This window comes from Hibiscus syriacus, unplaced genomic scaffold (genome assembly GCF_006381635.1).
Source record: "Hibiscus syriacus cultivar Baekdansim isolate YM2019G1 unplaced genomic scaffold, ASM638163v2 tig00008013_pilon, whole genome shotgun sequence".
Classification (NCBI taxonomy): Eukaryota; Viridiplantae; Streptophyta; class Magnoliopsida; order Malvales; family Malvaceae; genus Hibiscus; species Hibiscus syriacus.
Genome location: NW_024062150.1, coordinates 1,936,708 through 1,953,612, shown reverse-complemented (window position 1 = coordinate 1,953,612; position 16,905 = coordinate 1,936,708). Strand labels below are relative to the sequence as shown.

General features: G+C 34.6%; 2 protein-coding genes across 2 annotated transcripts; one reads left to right on the top strand and one right to left on the bottom strand.

The window, feature by feature from the left end:
• Positions 1-3,596: 3,596 nt before the first annotated feature.
• On the top strand, positions 3,597-3,875 carry LOC120201961 (protein RALF-like 32). The gene has a single exon (XM_039202467.1). It carries the CDS (start codon positions 3,597-3,599, stop codon positions 3,873-3,875), a length of 279 nt encoding a protein of 92 aa, XP_039058398.1.
• An 8,422-nt stretch (positions 3,876-12,297) lies between these two features.
• Positions 12,298-15,065, bottom strand: LOC120201959 (histidine protein methyltransferase 1 homolog). Its single transcript, XM_039202466.1, has 7 exons — positions 15,051-15,065; positions 14,817-14,883; positions 14,559-14,659; positions 13,841-13,884; positions 13,474-13,758; positions 13,293-13,395; positions 12,298-12,449 (listed from the first exon to the last, which is right to left on the bottom strand). Exons 4-7 carry the CDS (start codon positions 13,877-13,879, stop codon positions 12,298-12,300), a joined length of 579 nt encoding a protein of 192 aa, XP_039058397.1. The 5' UTR covers positions 13,880-13,884; positions 14,559-14,659; positions 14,817-14,883; positions 15,051-15,065.
• Between the last annotated feature and the right edge of the window lie 1,840 nt (positions 15,066-16,905).

Sequence of the window (16,905 nt, the reverse complement as noted above, 5' to 3'; positions counted from 1 at the left end):
TCGAGTTCAAAAAAGACAGGCCTGAGATGTTCTTCCAGGGTTCAGGTGTCCTCACAGTCTGGCACCGGGATATTGTCATTTTTTCTCAATCTTCGCCACTCCACATAGTCCGGAGTAAGCATGTTTCTGGCAGCTACAACATCCATCCGGAATACTTTCTTCCATGAATCGACTGCTTCTTTGATCATCTTCTTATAGTTGTCATTGTGATACTCAAACTTTGATTTAGCTAGTCCGCATTTTGCTGGGACAAATTGACGTGCCCTATAATGTCTAAGTGCTAACAATGGAGCATACCCAACTGTATCCCAAAGTTCAGGTAAGGTCATAGTGTCAGAGTCCCCACATTGGAAAAGAACGTCACTGAGGAACAACCAGGGGGCTCTCCAAGTAATATATCGGTCTTGATAAATGAGTGAAGACTTTCATCTACTTCTCTTTTGAAGTTCCTTCATGCCATTTCATGGTGATGAACTCTCTCAAAGGTGAATACGTAGTGCTAAATCGGCGGTAGGCAACCCAATTAGTCTTTCAGAAGTGGCTGTGAATCCAGACTTGAAGGAGCTGAACACATCCAATGAATCTACCTCCGTCAGCTCTTCGGCAATGGTTGAGAGACCGAAAGGTCTCGGCTAAGATGGTTGGTGCTGGGTTGACTCGTTTCGGAAGTTGCTCAAACAGTTCCACCACGGTTGCGTCAATGTATCCCAAAATCTTCGGAAAGATGATCAAGCCATACAGACCTAGTGCAAAAAAGGTCTATAGTCTTCCATTCATCAGAGTGATCATTCATTAGTTTCCTTATGTGGATCCACTAAATTCTTTGCCCGTTACCTTTGTTTCGGAGTTGGTCAGTCACCCACTTTTCATCAACTCCTGCAATCTTAGCCAATATGTTCTTGAAAGGCTGACTCTTGATGTGTTTGATGTAGGCTTGCTCCAGTTTAATGCTTTCACAGTGCAATAGTGTATTATACTCCTCGATGGTAGGTACCATGTCCTCTTGGTTAAAAGTGAAGCAACTGTATCTCGGGTTCCAAAATTGAACCAAGGCTCTGATTAGGGGCTCACCGGTCTTAACATGAAGCAAAAGTGCAATGTCACCATACCGCTGACTAAACTTCTGTTTTCGATCATTCTTCCAACTGTCCCAGATGTCTCGAAGTTCTTGCAAATTGTTCTGTTTTAGGCTGATAGAGGCATAGCTAACAAGCTCTGACACATAACTTCCTTAAAGACTGTCTCCCTTTTCTTTCTGAGTCTTCTCGGACCATAGTCGTATATCGGGGTTTTTAATCTCCTGTATTACAACACCTTTGTCCATTAATGCAGATTATTTATGGTTAACGAACACGTTTTCTTGGTGGATCAACACCTCTTTTGAATGATACAGATGATGGAAATAAAATAAAAGAGAGGAAAAAATGAAAAGAGTTAGTAAGGTAAAGATAATAATCAAAGCAATCATGAAAATAAAAGTCCTACCCCACATGATATCTACCCCACATGCTTATTATTCCTACCCGGACATGATCTCTATCCCGCAAGTTGATTTTGAACAAGTCCTAACCCCATAAATTTCTAGTTCACATGTTTTGAACAGAAAGTAAAGCAGAAAATAATTTTGGCATCCTAGGGTTTAAAACGAGGATTTAGGGTGGGGCCTAACTCCTTGTAGTCTCCGGGTTTAGGTTCTAAAAAAAGGTACTCGAGTTCTCCTTACCGGTGCCCCCTTGGGCTTACCAGACCCTTAGTCCTAAACCCATCACAGGCTTGTGTGGACTAAGTTAAACTCGAGAGGAAACATTCTCTTATGCCCATACGGAGAATAAATTCACACGAAGGCATAAGGTATATGAATCCCGAAGGTTACTTGCTAGGCCCATACGATGAATAAATTCACACGAAGACATCGCTTTCACCCCTACTTAAAACGGGTTCGGAGCTCAGGTATAGAGCCTTTGGATGAAAAATCTTTAAGGGATGAAATCATTAAAAAACGGCCAGTACAACTATTTACTCGAAAATATAATCAAAAGTAAGTAATAAGGATCGAAATGTTACCTTAAAATTTAAACTTACCCTTTTCATTAAAAAAATAACTGGAAATTACCTTAGCCTGACTCACTTACTTGTGTCCCCAGTGGAGTCGCCAAGCTGTCGCAACTGTCTTTCGGTTGGGCCCCAAAATTGGGCTTCGACTTAAAATATGGATTGGAGTCGCCACCGATCATTTATTTAAAAGAAATGGGTTGATCGGATACCATATTTCTTACCTGATCTGCGTCTTTCCAAAGATGTGTCGGGTTTGGGAGTCGGTTACGGTCAATGAAGGATTAGCACCCTGGAACCGTCCTTTCGGTACTACGTAATTTCCAGTTGTCTTTGATTAAGAAAATTGTAAGTTAAATTAAAAAGGTAAAATTTGATCCGAATTACTTACCCTTAATGAGTTTACAGAAATACCCTTAAAAATAAGATTTTAAAAGAAAATAATAATAATAAAAGAAAGTAACAAAACTAAAGAGTAAACCAAGGAAATAAATGAAACCAATAATAATAAACATAAAATAATTGGATGAAAAAAAAATGAAATTGAATAAAATAAAATAAATGAAGATAAAATATATATACAAAAAGAATAAAAAAGGTAAAATGTTTTTTTTAAAAAGAAAAATAATAATAAGAGCAAAAAAACTAAAAATATAATGAAAATAAATAAATAGTATAAATAAAATAATAAAAAATATATATATAAAAATATAAAAATGTATGTATAATATAATAAAATACTAAATAGTAATAATAATAAATAAATGAAAAATAAATATACATATAATATTAACTAAAAAAATAGTAATCATAGAAATATAAAATAAAATAAAGTAAGAATATATATATATAACGTTAGGAAAATATAGTAAAAAACATAGTAAATAAGTAAACATAGATAAAAAATAATAATAATATATATATATATATATATAATAATAATAAGAAAATAATATAATATAACGTAAAGAAAAATGAAAAAAAAATTATAATAAATAAATAAATAAAATATAATTAAATATATACATATATACATATAAATAATAACGGTTAAATTAAAATAAAAAATGAATTAGAGGTCAAAATTAAAAGTCAATCGAAGAAAAAACGATAAAACACGCGGATCTACACGATCCGTTTATAAAAATCCGACTAATTTTTCAAAAACACAAGCCTCGGGGACTAGATCTACAAAAATAGATTTTGAAAACGTCCCCGTTCATCGGCCAAAAACACTTCTCTCAGTTTTATTTCGAAATCAAAACACATCAAAGGTAAAGAAAAATAACATGCGAATGTATGAACTTTACCTTTCAAAATATAAATGCTTCGAAAAATGGCTACGAATTGCTTGTAATTTTTTACTTGATATTTCGTATATCATCCTCTAAATGTGTTATAATAGTGAGTTACAATGACTATTTATAATGCTTGTGGATTTTATCTTTAGGAATTTAAATGATAGTAGAATTCTATTTTTTTTTTAGGAGTTCGAATCTTAGAAAAATTTTATCCTATTTTTAAGAGTTTGAATCAGGACGAAAATGTGTGTTGACACATTCTTCTTCACCCTAATCTGTTTCTGCAACGGTGAATTCATGCACTGCAATGGATCCATCGGAGACTGCGATGAAGCCGACGAGATGTTAATGGAATCAGAAACAAGCCGAAGGTTTCTCGAACAGAAGAGGTATATATCTCCCGGCGCTTTGAAAAGAGATCAGCCGGTTTGCCCCGCCGCCTCCGGCGGCTGCCTTCCTCAACCCTCCAACCCTTATAATCGAGGCTGCTCCAAGTACTATCGTTGTAGGTCTGATTCGTGACCGACCGCTTGTTAGACCGGTTATACCGAAAACAGATCCAATTTGAGATTTTCATGTATACCGCTATGTATAATTTGTTTTTTGTTTTTTTTATCATTATAAATATCAACTAATTCTTAAAATAGCTTTACATATTTTGTATGACATGAAATCATCATTCTTGAACTACTCAGCGTTAAACATTCAAGAAAGAAAGTAACTGGGTAGTTTATTGAAGCGCAAAATTAGGGTTGTTAATGAGACTAAATAAATCGTGATTTATTCGAGATCGATTCGGTTAAGGTTCGATAAATATCCGGATCGAATGAATTCGACTCAAGCTCGACTCGAATTCTTAATGAGTCGAAATGAGCAATTTGATACTCGACTCGAAAAGTTCGTGAGCAGCTCGAAAATATAATATATTAAGATTTTATTTTTTTATAAATAAATTATTAATAATATTAATATTTATGTGTTGATTTTTTTTAAATACAATAAGGTTTCTATGTATTTAAGGTTTATGTTCGAGTTTGATGATTCAATCTTTTTAAGTTTAAGAATTTTTTTTTTCATTTCGAGCCTTTTCGAGCTGTTTACGAGCTTCAGTTCTGGATTTTAAGTTCGAGTCGAGTTTAAAAATTTTAAGCTCGCGATTTTTCGAGTCGAGCTCAGTAATACTCGAACTCGACTCGGCTCGTTTACACCCCTACACAAAACTAAGGGAAAGTCTCGGTTGCCACAACCTTAATATATAGGCTAAGAGAATACGCTATCGGAAATATTATTTTTTTAACATATTCAGTAAAAAATTATCTAAACTATTATTATTTCTATCGAAAATATTATTGTTGGACGTTTTATCAAAAATATTTAATATATCCGATAAAACGTTACCTAAAATATTATTTTTCTATAAAAAATATTAATATTTGACAATTTGTCAAAAATATTAAAAAATATTAAAATTTTAGATAAAAATAATATTTTTTAAAATAATATTTTATCAAAAATATTAAAAAAATATTAATATTTTTAAAAACACTTTAATTAACGGTATATTAAATACGTTTACTATAACTATCCTAAATCGATATCACAACTCAGTGCAAGCACTGTTTTTAACCACACAAAAACAGTTCCAGCTGACTAACAGCCAGCCCTAGAGGTCTAACAACCCAACTACTCAATCGAGTAAGCCACACAAACACGTGCCTCGAAACCATGCACGCCAGCTATGCACGTTATACGTTTAATATTCACCCTGCTTTCTTCAACTTCTACAGACTTCCTCCAAATCAAAAACACACAGCTTGTTTCTCAGACCTTTAAACCTGCTGACTGCAAGAGGCTTGGTTAGCACATCTACAACCTGGCTGTCCGTTGGAACGTAGTTTACTTGAACCTCACACGCTGCAACCTTTTCAAGCACAAGATGCAAATCTAACACAATATGCTTGCTCTTAGCATGCAATATAAGATTTACTGCCATAGTTATAGCATTGGTATTGTCACATCAGACTTTGGGAGCTTCAGTAAGGTTAACTGTCATTTCTGGTAATACCGACTTTACCCAGACAACCTCAGAGGTTGCATCAGCTAAGCTCCTGTGCTCAGCTTCAGCTATCGAGCGTGAAACAGCACGTTGCTTCCTCGAGCCCTAAGCGAGAAGATGACTCAAATTGTGAATGCAATAGCCGAACATAGAACGCCTGTCATGCACATCACCTCCCCAGTCCGAGTTAGCAAAGGCATTGATATTCATCATTCCTGGAACCTAGGCGCGTGGAGGTACTGAGCAGCCTTGTTGACAGAGAATGCAATGTCAGGACGTGTATGGCAAGCATACTGAAAATCACCAACTATCCTTCGATACTGTTGTGGCTCGCTTAGTACCTGACCCTCAAATTTGCTTAACTTAGTTATTGTTGCCATGTGAGCAGTTGCAGGATTGATATCGAATAGATGATTCTTAGCTAAGAGTTTGACAAGAAACAGCCTTTCACTAAGAAATAGGCCTTGCTCCGTTCGATGTACCTCTATTCCCAGAAAGAATTTAAGCTGACCAAGGTCTTTAAGAGAAAACTTCTCATGAAATTGCTGTATAACTTGATTAACCTTTAATTGCTAACTTCCAGTCACCAAAATGTCATCTACATAGATTGCCACATACGTAATCAGCCCTTGACCGGTCTGCAGAAATAGAGAGTAGTCAACATGGGATGACTCAAATCCAACGCCAACTAAAAACTCCTGAAGCTTGAGAAACCAATTTCTTGGGGCTTGACGCAGGCCATACAAGGCCTTTTGAAGCTTGCAAACCAACACTTTTCCATCGGGTGAAGCTTCTTCAAAACCTGGGATTTGTTTCATGTACACATCCTCATTCAATTCGCCTTTTAAGAAGGCGTTGTTTACGTCTACCTGACACACTTGCCAACCATAGGTAACACGTAACAGCCAAGAAAAGTAGGATATTGACTGTAGAGAATCGAACCACAGGACTGAAAGTGTCCATGAAGTCAAAACCAGGTATATGAGAATATCCTTTGGCGACCAGCCTAGCCTTCAATAGTTCAACGGACCCATCAGCATTCTTCTTAACCTTGAAGAGCCACTTACACCCAATAGCCTTCCTGTCAGCTGGTAGGTCAACCAGCTTCCAAGTGTTGTTATTAACTAGGGCATTAAACTCGGCAAGAACAGCCACTCTCCAGTCTGGGTCTTCAAGTGCAACATGAATAGCAGGAGGTAGGTCTTTACATTGTGAAGCATAGATCTTTGGCTTGAAGATGCCAAGCTTGCCCCGTGTGACCATAGTGTGCTCGTTCCTTAATCCTTACCTCCCTTCTATGTGCATGCTGCTGATTCGTAGAATAGAACCAACCCGTGAAAAATTCTCGATTTGCGTATCACCAGGCACGTGAGTATCCTGCACCTCAGCAGACAAGGAGTTTGGTTCATGTGAAGTAGAACCTGATCCCATAAAAGAACCAGCAGGTTCAATAGGTGAACCGTTTATTTCATTAGTGGGCAAAACTCCAACATCTAGGGGCCAATATTTATTGGATCCGCATTTATGGTCTTGGTATTAATGTTGATAGTTGATGTGTCAGGCGATGCAGGTGGGGTTAACTCAACCAGATTGGTCACAACACGCAAAGGAGCTGATTGGGTGCCTTGAACTCTTCTCGTGACAGACGCCTTATTAATCTTAGCAAAAGGAAACATGTGCTCATTAAACACCACACTTCGAGAAACAAATACCCTACCCATTTCGTCCATGCACTGATAGCCATGGTGCATTGGTGAACAGCCCAGAAACACACGGGAAACATTCACAGCTAAAGACTTTGAGAAAGCTATAATCTGGAACCTTCCCATACAACTTTTGATGAGGTGAAATGTTACCCAAAAGCTTGATTGGCATCCTATTAATAAGATACAAGGCACTTAGAACAGCATTCGACCAGTAGCTCAAGGGAAGAGATGCATGAGCTAGCAAGGCAAGGGCAGTCTCAACTGTATGCCTGTGCTTTCTTTCCACAATCCCATTTTCCTGGGAAGTATGTGGGCAAGACTTCCTCAATTGAATATCAAGAACCTGTGTAGTTGCTTCCAAAAAACGAAATTCACCCACTCCATCGGTTTGTAATGCAAGAATGTTGGAAGAGAATTGGTTCTTAACAAGTGCAGCAAACATCTTAAAAACAAGAAGAACTTCACTTTTATTTTTTAAGAGATACACCCAACTGTTTCTTGCATTCAAATCAACAAAGCACACAAAGAATCTAAAACCATTTGAGCTTACAGGGACAGGACCCCATACATCAATTTCTTCCAGCTCAAATGGACGTGAATACACAGTACGTGAAGGGAAGAAATGAAGTACATGACTTTTGCCCATTTGACAGGCAGAACAGACATTAGCTTGATCAGAAGATGTAGAAACATTCGCGACGGTCTTGACAATATCCACAAATGGGTGCCCAAGCCTTTGATGCTATTTCCAAAACTCTGAATCGTCCTTCACTGAAACAGTACACACAGCCACGGAATCACCTGCAACTTTGCAGTCAAAGCTATAGAGGCATTCATCAAGGATACCCCTCAACAACACAGATCCCGTACATTCATCCTTAATACAACAAGAACGAGCGTGAAACTCAAAATAAACTGAATTGTCAGTAGCAAATTTTGCAACTGACATAAGATTCTTTGTTATGCGATGAACACAAAGAGTTTGATCAAGCACAAGATTTCGAGACTCAGAGGAAATAATTTGCTTACCAATATGATAGATGCCTATAGGCGAGCCATCACCCAGATGAACTTTGCCCGAGCCAACATAGGATTTCACTGATGCAAGGGCCGAGATATTTCCAGTCACATGGTGGGTGGCTCCCGAATCTGGAAACCATTTGGAGTGATGTAGTGGCCCATCAACGGTTAAGGCATTGATTTGAGCATTCTCGGGATCGATAGACTCCTCTTGACCCACCGTGTTACAAAAGGAGAATAGGTAGAGTCTGAACCAACTTGAGCATCAGAACCATTCTGCTGAGTTGGAATACTCTTAAAAGACTGGTCATATCTATGCCAATAACGGTCAACGAGGTGACAAGCTTCCCACAAAGCTGGCACTGTTGCCGAGAACGCCCTTTGTATTTAGAACCATTGTGTGTATGTTGTGTTCCCCCATATTTCTTGTTGCCATGGTTCTGAAATGCTTGAGTGTTGTTGGCATACCTTGTAAAGTTCAGACCAACAGAAAAACGGGAAGCATCTTCGAGTCTACTCTCGGCATCAATGAGCACGGATACATTGTTTAACGAGAAAGGTTATTGACTTACCGTAATAGCTGCTATAGTGGGCTCATATTCCACTGACAACCCATTCAAGATCATAGCAATGTGATCTATCTCTGAAATGGGACTGCCACAGGTTGCCAACAAATCACAAAGCTCCTTTATCACCATCGTATAATCTCGCATAGACTGATTGGTCTTCTTCATAGACCTCAGTCGACAATGGAGATTCATAAGCTTCGTTGTGGACAACTTGGAATATAGTTTAGTAACACCATTCCAGACGGCTGACGTTGTATCAACACCCACTAGTTGAGGGAGAATATTCGGGCTTACGGTGGAGAGCAACAAAGATGCTAGGGAGATGTCCTGCTTGACGTAACGGAGGTAGGCAGCGTTCACAACAAACTGACCATGAGCATTGAGAACCAGTTTTTCTGGAACTGGCATGGATCCATCGAGATACCCTTCAAGGCCGAGCCCTCGAAACGTGAGAACAACTTGTTCCTTCCAAATGAAATAGTTAGAGTTACCAACAAGAAACGCACAGCAAGAAGCCGAACAAACTCCAGAATCGAGATAGGCGAGAGATACCATGTTAAACATTCAAGGAATGAAGTAACTGTGTAGTTTATTGAAGCACAAAACCGATTATTACAACTCACTGAACTCAGTGCAAACACTGTTTTTACTTTTTAAACACACAAAAACAGTTTCAGTTGACTAGAGGCTAGGCTTAGAGATCTAACAACCCAACCACTCAACACGTGATTAATCCACAGAAACAAGTGTCTCGAAAACCACGCACGCCAGCCATGCGCGTTATATGTAACACTCAGTACCATGCGCTTCTCTTTGCTGTTACCTGTTTATTGTTTAGGACTTGAGTTTGAGCCCAATTTAATGATAACTGTAGATCTCACTGATTTTGATTCTATTTATTTAACTTAAGAGTTAATATCAACTCGAACAGGATGATTTAAATATAATTTAAATTTTAAAATAAATATAAATATTGATTTGAAATTCATAGTAAATAAAATATTAAATTGAATAAGTGTGTAATATCAAGAATAAAAAGTATATTAAGTCTTATTAATAAGGTTTGATGTTTATCAATAATAGGTTGATGAGATATTAAATTTTTTAAGTAATATTAGAGATTCGAATTTTGACATTAGTAAATAAAACAAACTGGATTGAAAATGTCACCCTCACTTATATTGTACTTGAATTGTATTAGTCGAATAATGAATTTCGTCCTGCCTCTATAGTATTTAAATTGTATTAATTTATTAATGAATTGAATATCAATAGTTAGATTGACGTTTGAACCATTGGTATTTATATGTGTATATATAATGTACAACACCAATAAGCCAAATGTATTTTTTCATTAAATATATCTAATATTCACTTTATACTAGATAAGTGTACGGACAAAAAACAAAACAAAAATCATTAAATCCGCTGATCCAACTGATGGACAGGAAACAAAAAAATTGTTGGGTTCGACCTTTAACCTATTTTTTAATATTATTTTATATTCTCTATAATATAATAATATAATCTCTATGGGCAGAAAATGAAAAAAAAATTGATCATTTCAACCTTCAAGATTTATGTCCAAATATATTAAAACATAAATATAAAAATACAACATTTTAAATATATGATTTTATATATAAAAAAGACTTATCTCAGATGTATATACCGATTCTCAAGTCTGAGACATCAGTAGCAATCACTAATAATTAACTTGTTGATGAAGTGAAAGCCAGCTAGCACGCATTGAAATTATAAGACATAAAAATATATTATTAATAAAAAATATTTACATTATTATAAAGTTTTAAAATTCATAAATAAACCATCGTTTCAACTTTCAATCCATCCCTATCCACATCAGCTTTGTCGTTGCAAGCTATCAACCAAAGAAATACTGTAATCCAGGGAGGCAGGGACTGAATTTTCTTTTAAAATATTAATAGTTAACATGGACGAAAAGAGAGGTGTTTTTACTTAAAAATCATTCCAATATTCTTAAAAATCATTCCAATATTATAATATTATCTGTTAAGTATTATTTTTTTAAATATTATCGATCTAACACCCTTTATAATAAAGAGCATCTCGTGCGCCTTCCAAGAGAAATATTGACATGACACCAAGTGAGAAGACATGTTTGAAGAGGCATGTCTTTTAGAGTTTTATTACCACTTCAGATTCTTTAAAAACATTTAAAAAATATGTTTTAAAAAATTGAAAAAAATATAAGGATTAACATCGTAATTTAATACATATTAATTCCATGAGTTGAAAAAACTTAATAAAGTTAGTTTATATAGGCATATTGAAGTGTTTATGTTATGTTTATTAACGATGTATGATAAAAGCTAAAATGTGTATTTCTTAACTTTTTTTCTAAATATCTAATGAATCTACTTATATATTATTGTTAAATTACATTAGATTAATATTTATTATTAAGGATTATAATAATTAAAATTAAATATTTTTGATATATTAATATATTTAAACACTTATTTTTAATTATGAGTTCAAAAAATTTATATAACACAAATTAAAAATATTAATAGGAAGGAAATGTAGGAAGAAAGAAGGTAAGAGATCATCATTTTCTATTCTAATGTATTAAAATAACTTTTTTGAAGTGTTTAGACAAGAGAAATATGAAAAAGTTAAAACTAAATTTACATTTCATAACGTTCGTATGTTACGGTTCAAATATGCATACTATGCGAATCTATAACAAAAACTTAGTTAAAGTACAAATGGTACAATGACTATAGGATAGCATTTTATTGAGTTCATTAACTATTAAAAGTTACAAAATGATTTATCGGCCATTGAAAGTTGCTTTGTTGAGTCCATCGACTATTAGAAATTACAAAACGGTCACCCAACTATTAATCATATTTCAAACTCGTTATTTTTAATTAAAATCTTGATGACTATCTGAGGTATACGTTAACCTACTAATTGTGATATGATAAAATTTAATCTCATAATCTCAAATGTCATTATATTACAGTTACTATGTTAATGTCAAACTCAGATGATCATTAAATTTTTAACGAAAAATAATTAGTTTAGAACATAATGAATAGTCGAAGGTCAATTTTGTAACATTTAATACTTGAGGAACTCAACAAAACAACTCCCTACAGTCGATGGATTATTTTGTAACTTTCGATGGTACATGGACTCAAATAAAGCATTATCTCATAGTCTGGAGACCATCGGTATACTTTATACTAAAACAATTTATTAAACTCGATATTACCGCCTTAGTATCGATATTCAACTTTAAGTGTCAATATCATTATAAAAGGATGGATTTCTAGTGTGTCAATTTACTAGTATTGATACCATGGGATTGAATATCGACATCTCTCGATGGGTTGAGAATTGATACCACCACATGGATCGATGCCTAAGAATAAGATTAACAAGAGACTTTTCTAACTAAAAATATATATAACGAGTTAAGCAATTATAGCTATGTGAATGGACATCGAATGCTTTACGTTCTAAAATTGACTACAAAACCTATTTTAACTTGAGTGAAAAAAGGTACTATCAATTTTGACATGTTTAATTTACATATTGTTCTAACTTGCAACAAATGATACCAAGATATTCATAACGTTAAAGCATTGTAGCACACTCAATATGAGGATCAACTTATACAAAAGCTTCCATACCTCCCGTAAATTAGAGGAACCATCAGCAACTTCAGTAACAATAGTTGCAGCCATAACACCTGTACGGCCAAAAACAGCCACTTAATCAGCATCTAGCGACCCGTGTATCATATACATGAACCGCCTCACGAATTGAATGAAATGCTGCAGTTGAAGCGCATCCTCCATGAAAATATGTTACCCAGGAACTTGGCATACATTTTTTTCAGGAAATAAACATGCATACGAGTAAATTGCCAAAAACATTTTGGGGGTTTACGGTCTAAGGTAGCGGGAGAGTGGCTTAAAGGTTAAAAGGAATAAAACTTTAACTGAAAAAGATTTTGACCGGGGAAAATTTCGCTAAGATTGAATAAGTAGCTAGCTTGCCTGACCAAACATGATTGTTTGAGAAGCTAGCCTGACCAAACATTCCTCCAAGACTCCACCGAGAACATGAAGAACTAGAACGCAAACATTATAATATAAAGTTTAAGGCTATAAGATGATTAATAAAAAAAAGTTCAATTCGTTTTGGCGTTGCTCCTTTACAGCAAAGAGAAACTTCAGATACTCCCAACACTGAAGACTAAAGAACATAAAAGGAGGAGAAACTAATGAATCATCAACCATAAGTTCTCCGAGAACGCCACAAAATAGACCCATTCCAGTAAAATACAAAATTACCAAACTACCCCTTGAAACAATAACCCCAAAAAGAAATTTTCTAATGAACTAACAATGGAGACTCAGAGAACAATTCCCCTCCAGCCAAAATGGCATCTTTGATGGACTGATGTCCTAGAATTTCTTTAATAATACATTTCCCATTAGAAAGGTCTTTGCAAAACACTCGAACCATGTTAAACACCTATAAAGTGCATGAGAAATATACATAAAAGAAATGAAAAGGATCAGCTTACCTTCTTTCTGAAGCATAGAAAGAAATTGACGTGTTCCCCCTCCTACACCAAAATAATGTTTCTTTCCAGCCATGTATACAACTCCATGTGGGCGGATAATGCACTGCAAATTAACAATGCTCAAAGCTAAGTAAGAATTTACAATTAACAGAAATGGTAGAATTACTCAATAAAATAATACCTTCTTTATAAGTCCATAGAGATTCCTTTGAGCAGAGATCGAGTAAATCGTCTCAGCCATTAGAATAACATCATAACCAGTATCTTGACCATGCTCTGCGTTAATTTCACTTTCATTAGCATGAGGAAGTAATTGATGAATCTCACCCCAGTCACCAGTAAAGAAGCGAGCTTTGGATGCGGTGGCTGGTTGAGACTTGTCCAAAAGATTTGCATTTACATTTGGGATGGTGAGACACCGGAGTACCTCAGCATTGAAGTCCTGAAAATGCACTTCAGCTGAACCCTGAAGACAGATAAAAATGATGATGAAATTTTACCAAATACTCACGTCAAAACATAGTTTAGTCAAGCATGCATGAATTTACCTTGAGACATGAAAATATCCCAGGAATCCGTGGCCACATCCAAGCTGAAAACAATTAGATGAAACTCAGCAAAAAGGACAAGCCAAGATATTAATGAAATCTATCTAGATCTATATTCACAGATTCAATATTTCAAGTCACTATTATTAGAAGTCAAATCTATTATCTATAAGAAGGAAAATGGCAGTTTCTTCAAGTCAAATTGTCCAGGTGATAAGAAACCAGAAACCAAAGCTGAATACTATGTATGCTAGAAATATTAGAATGTCAATAATGTATTAATATGCCACTCTAGTAATATGTAAGTACAATTGAGGGACCTGAATAAGAACAGCTATAAAGCATAAGCTACACTGTTTTAGGCAGAAAATCATCAAACAACAAAACCAGTACAAAAGAAAATTTCCCATGAACAACGTATGGGTGTTGGCCAGTATCCACAGTAACACATAAGTCAACTAATCGAGCTATTAGTGTGTCAAAAAAAGGTTGGAAGTAAAAACCAATGACTTTGTGCAGGCTTGAATTATGGTTCCACTTTGTTTTTTAAGAATATTCAGTAAATACATAGCAACATGGCATTACATTAGGGACCCTAATAATAACACAAACAATCTATCAAGTCGGTGAGGATGACAAACAAGATTTCAGAAGTGAAGCCAATATCTTGGAGTGCCATTTTTGAGCAATATACAATCAGTTGGAATAAGGAGCCCACCTCTAACACTAGTTTTCCCTCAAGTGATAGATGGTCATTTTGAATCTCAGATTGCAGAGCTTTAACAAGGTCTAATGAGCCTTCCCATAGCTTAAGTCCCCCTATACACCCAAGAAAAGCGGAAAAGGAAAAGCAATCATCACCACGTTTTCGTTATTTAAAAAGATCCTCAAAATGCATTCATCAGAAAAAGAAAATCAATATGAAAGCTAAAAATGAAGTACAATAAAAAGATAAAAGAGGAACATCATTACAAACCTTCATAGATTCCAGGGACTAAATCAGAGTTAGGCAATCCAAGAACCTCATTAGTACTCACCCTTCCCTAAAGAATGGAAAACTTAGAGTTTAGCATTTTCGAATTTATAAAGACAATATCTATCTACAAGAGAACTTTGATAAATCTTATGAATTATTATTCATTTCTAAAACTACCTCAATACAAGCTTCATTCTTTTGTTCTCTTTAATAAACAGAGGTTAAAAGGTTCACCTTGAGTAAAGTAAGCCACCTAAATTGACAGGCTCCACAGTGTATTTCACAGAAGAAGAAATCTACTTCAACTACGAAATCAACCAATCAAAAAAAAAGTTAACTCAAAAATCAAAGACAAAAGTAAGTTTAGAAATGGGAACCTCCGAGGATAGGACTTCGATGGAGGGAGGAGGAGGTGGCAGCGGCGGCTCCAACGACTCCAAGAATCCTAAACCCAAACTAGGTTTACCTTCAGCAGAATAAAACAGTTGAAATTTACCGTTGGTTGTCATCTGTTACCTTCAAATAAACACAGTTGCAGACCAACAATGGCGGCCGAACCGCGAAGACGAGAACTTCTGTACTTCTTTTAGTACGTGGGTTACTACTTCAGGTCCTCGATATTGGACAATGGCCCATTACACTAAATCCGTAGATAGGGGAAAGTGAAATTAATGGATAAAAAAATAATGGTATTTAAAGTCCTCAAACTTTTATAGAAAAATCGATGTGGTTCTTAAACTTATTTTACATTTAATGCGCTATTTTTTTACCAGCCCGAAACCACAAAAAATATTCATTGTAGAGCTTTTAAAAAAAACATTTCCTCAACACATAATTTCTTTCTGGGTAAATTATAAATTGTATCATTGTACTTTATCCTATCTTTAAAAGTTTTCAATTTTCTCATTAGACTTATGCATCGATTTTTTTTGTCACTGATCTTTACTTTCTTTCCTATTTTGCTCAATCATTCGTTTAAAAAAAATAAAATTTTCACCAAAACCATGTTGTTTTGCATCTATATAACATCTTATTTTAACGCAGTTAACTGTTTAACAGTCAAGTGACAAAAAAACCCCTAATCTTTTAATTTCAGTGAGAAATTGAAAATATTTAAAATACAATGATTGAAATAAGAGAGAGTAAATTTTAATTACCAAATTTGTAATTTACCATTTCTTTTTTCATTGTCATATTCAACTTCTAATGTCTATTGCACAAACCAAATGACTTTAATAGTCAAGGGAGTAGTTGTTATCGTCAACACACATTTTTCGTCCTACTAGGATTCAAACTCCTAAAAATATGATAGAATTTTAGGATTCAAACTCCTAAAGATATGATAGAATTTTGCTAGGATTCAAAAAATATGATGGAATTTTATGATTTAAACTCCTAAAGATAGGATCCACAAGCACTATAAATAGCCATTGTAACTCACCATTGTAAGACACGATTTTACACACAAAACACAGAGGAAAGCACGGAAAATACAAAGGCAAAGTTGTTGTAAACGATTCGAAAAGGAAATAAAAGGTAGCATCTTTTTTTACATTGGTTCGTTCATTTCTCGCATGTGCATGTTATTTTTCTTGAGATTTGGTTCGAATAACCCAAAACGTGGGTTGCGCCGATGACTAAAAAGGGGTGGGATTTCGAAGTTTCGAACCTAGATCCACCCCGAGGCGTGTTTATTTTTTAAAATATTTAATTCTCCCCCTAAATCATTTTTTCCTACTTTATTATTCTTGTTATATATGCATATTACTTTCTATTAATTTTATTATATATGTTTTTTTATTAGTGTTATTATATATATATTTATATATTTCCTATTTTGCATGTATATATGTATATTACTTTGATTTTCTTTTTTTTATTATTATTTTACTTATATATATATGCTTTTACTTTTTTATATATTTTACTCATTTATTTATCTATTTTTATATTTATCCTATTTTTATGTTTTTATTCTTTTACTTGTTTTATTTATTATTTGCATTATCATTTTATTTTATTTAGTTGTTTGCTATGCATATATTAGTGTTATTGTTTTTTTATTTTATATATTCTATTCATTTTATAT

Bases quoted from the DNA above. Each gene is read 5' to 3' on its own strand.
- LOC120201961 (XM_039202467.1), top strand. From the start codon at position 3,597: ATGTGTGTTGACACATTCTTCTTCACCCTAATCTGTTTCTGCAACGGT.
- LOC120201959 (XM_039202466.1), bottom strand. From the start codon at position 13,879: ATGTGGCCACGGATTCCTGGGATATTTTCATGTCTCAAG. The intron at 13,759-13,840 runs GTAAATTCATGC...ATCTGTCTTCAG, and splicing joins GGATATTTTCATGTCTCAAG to GGTTCAGCTGAAGTGCATTT. The intron at 12,450-13,292 runs GTAAGCTGATCC...TTGGCCGTACAG, and splicing joins TTCTATGCTTCAGAAAGAAG to GTGTTATGGCTGCAACTATT.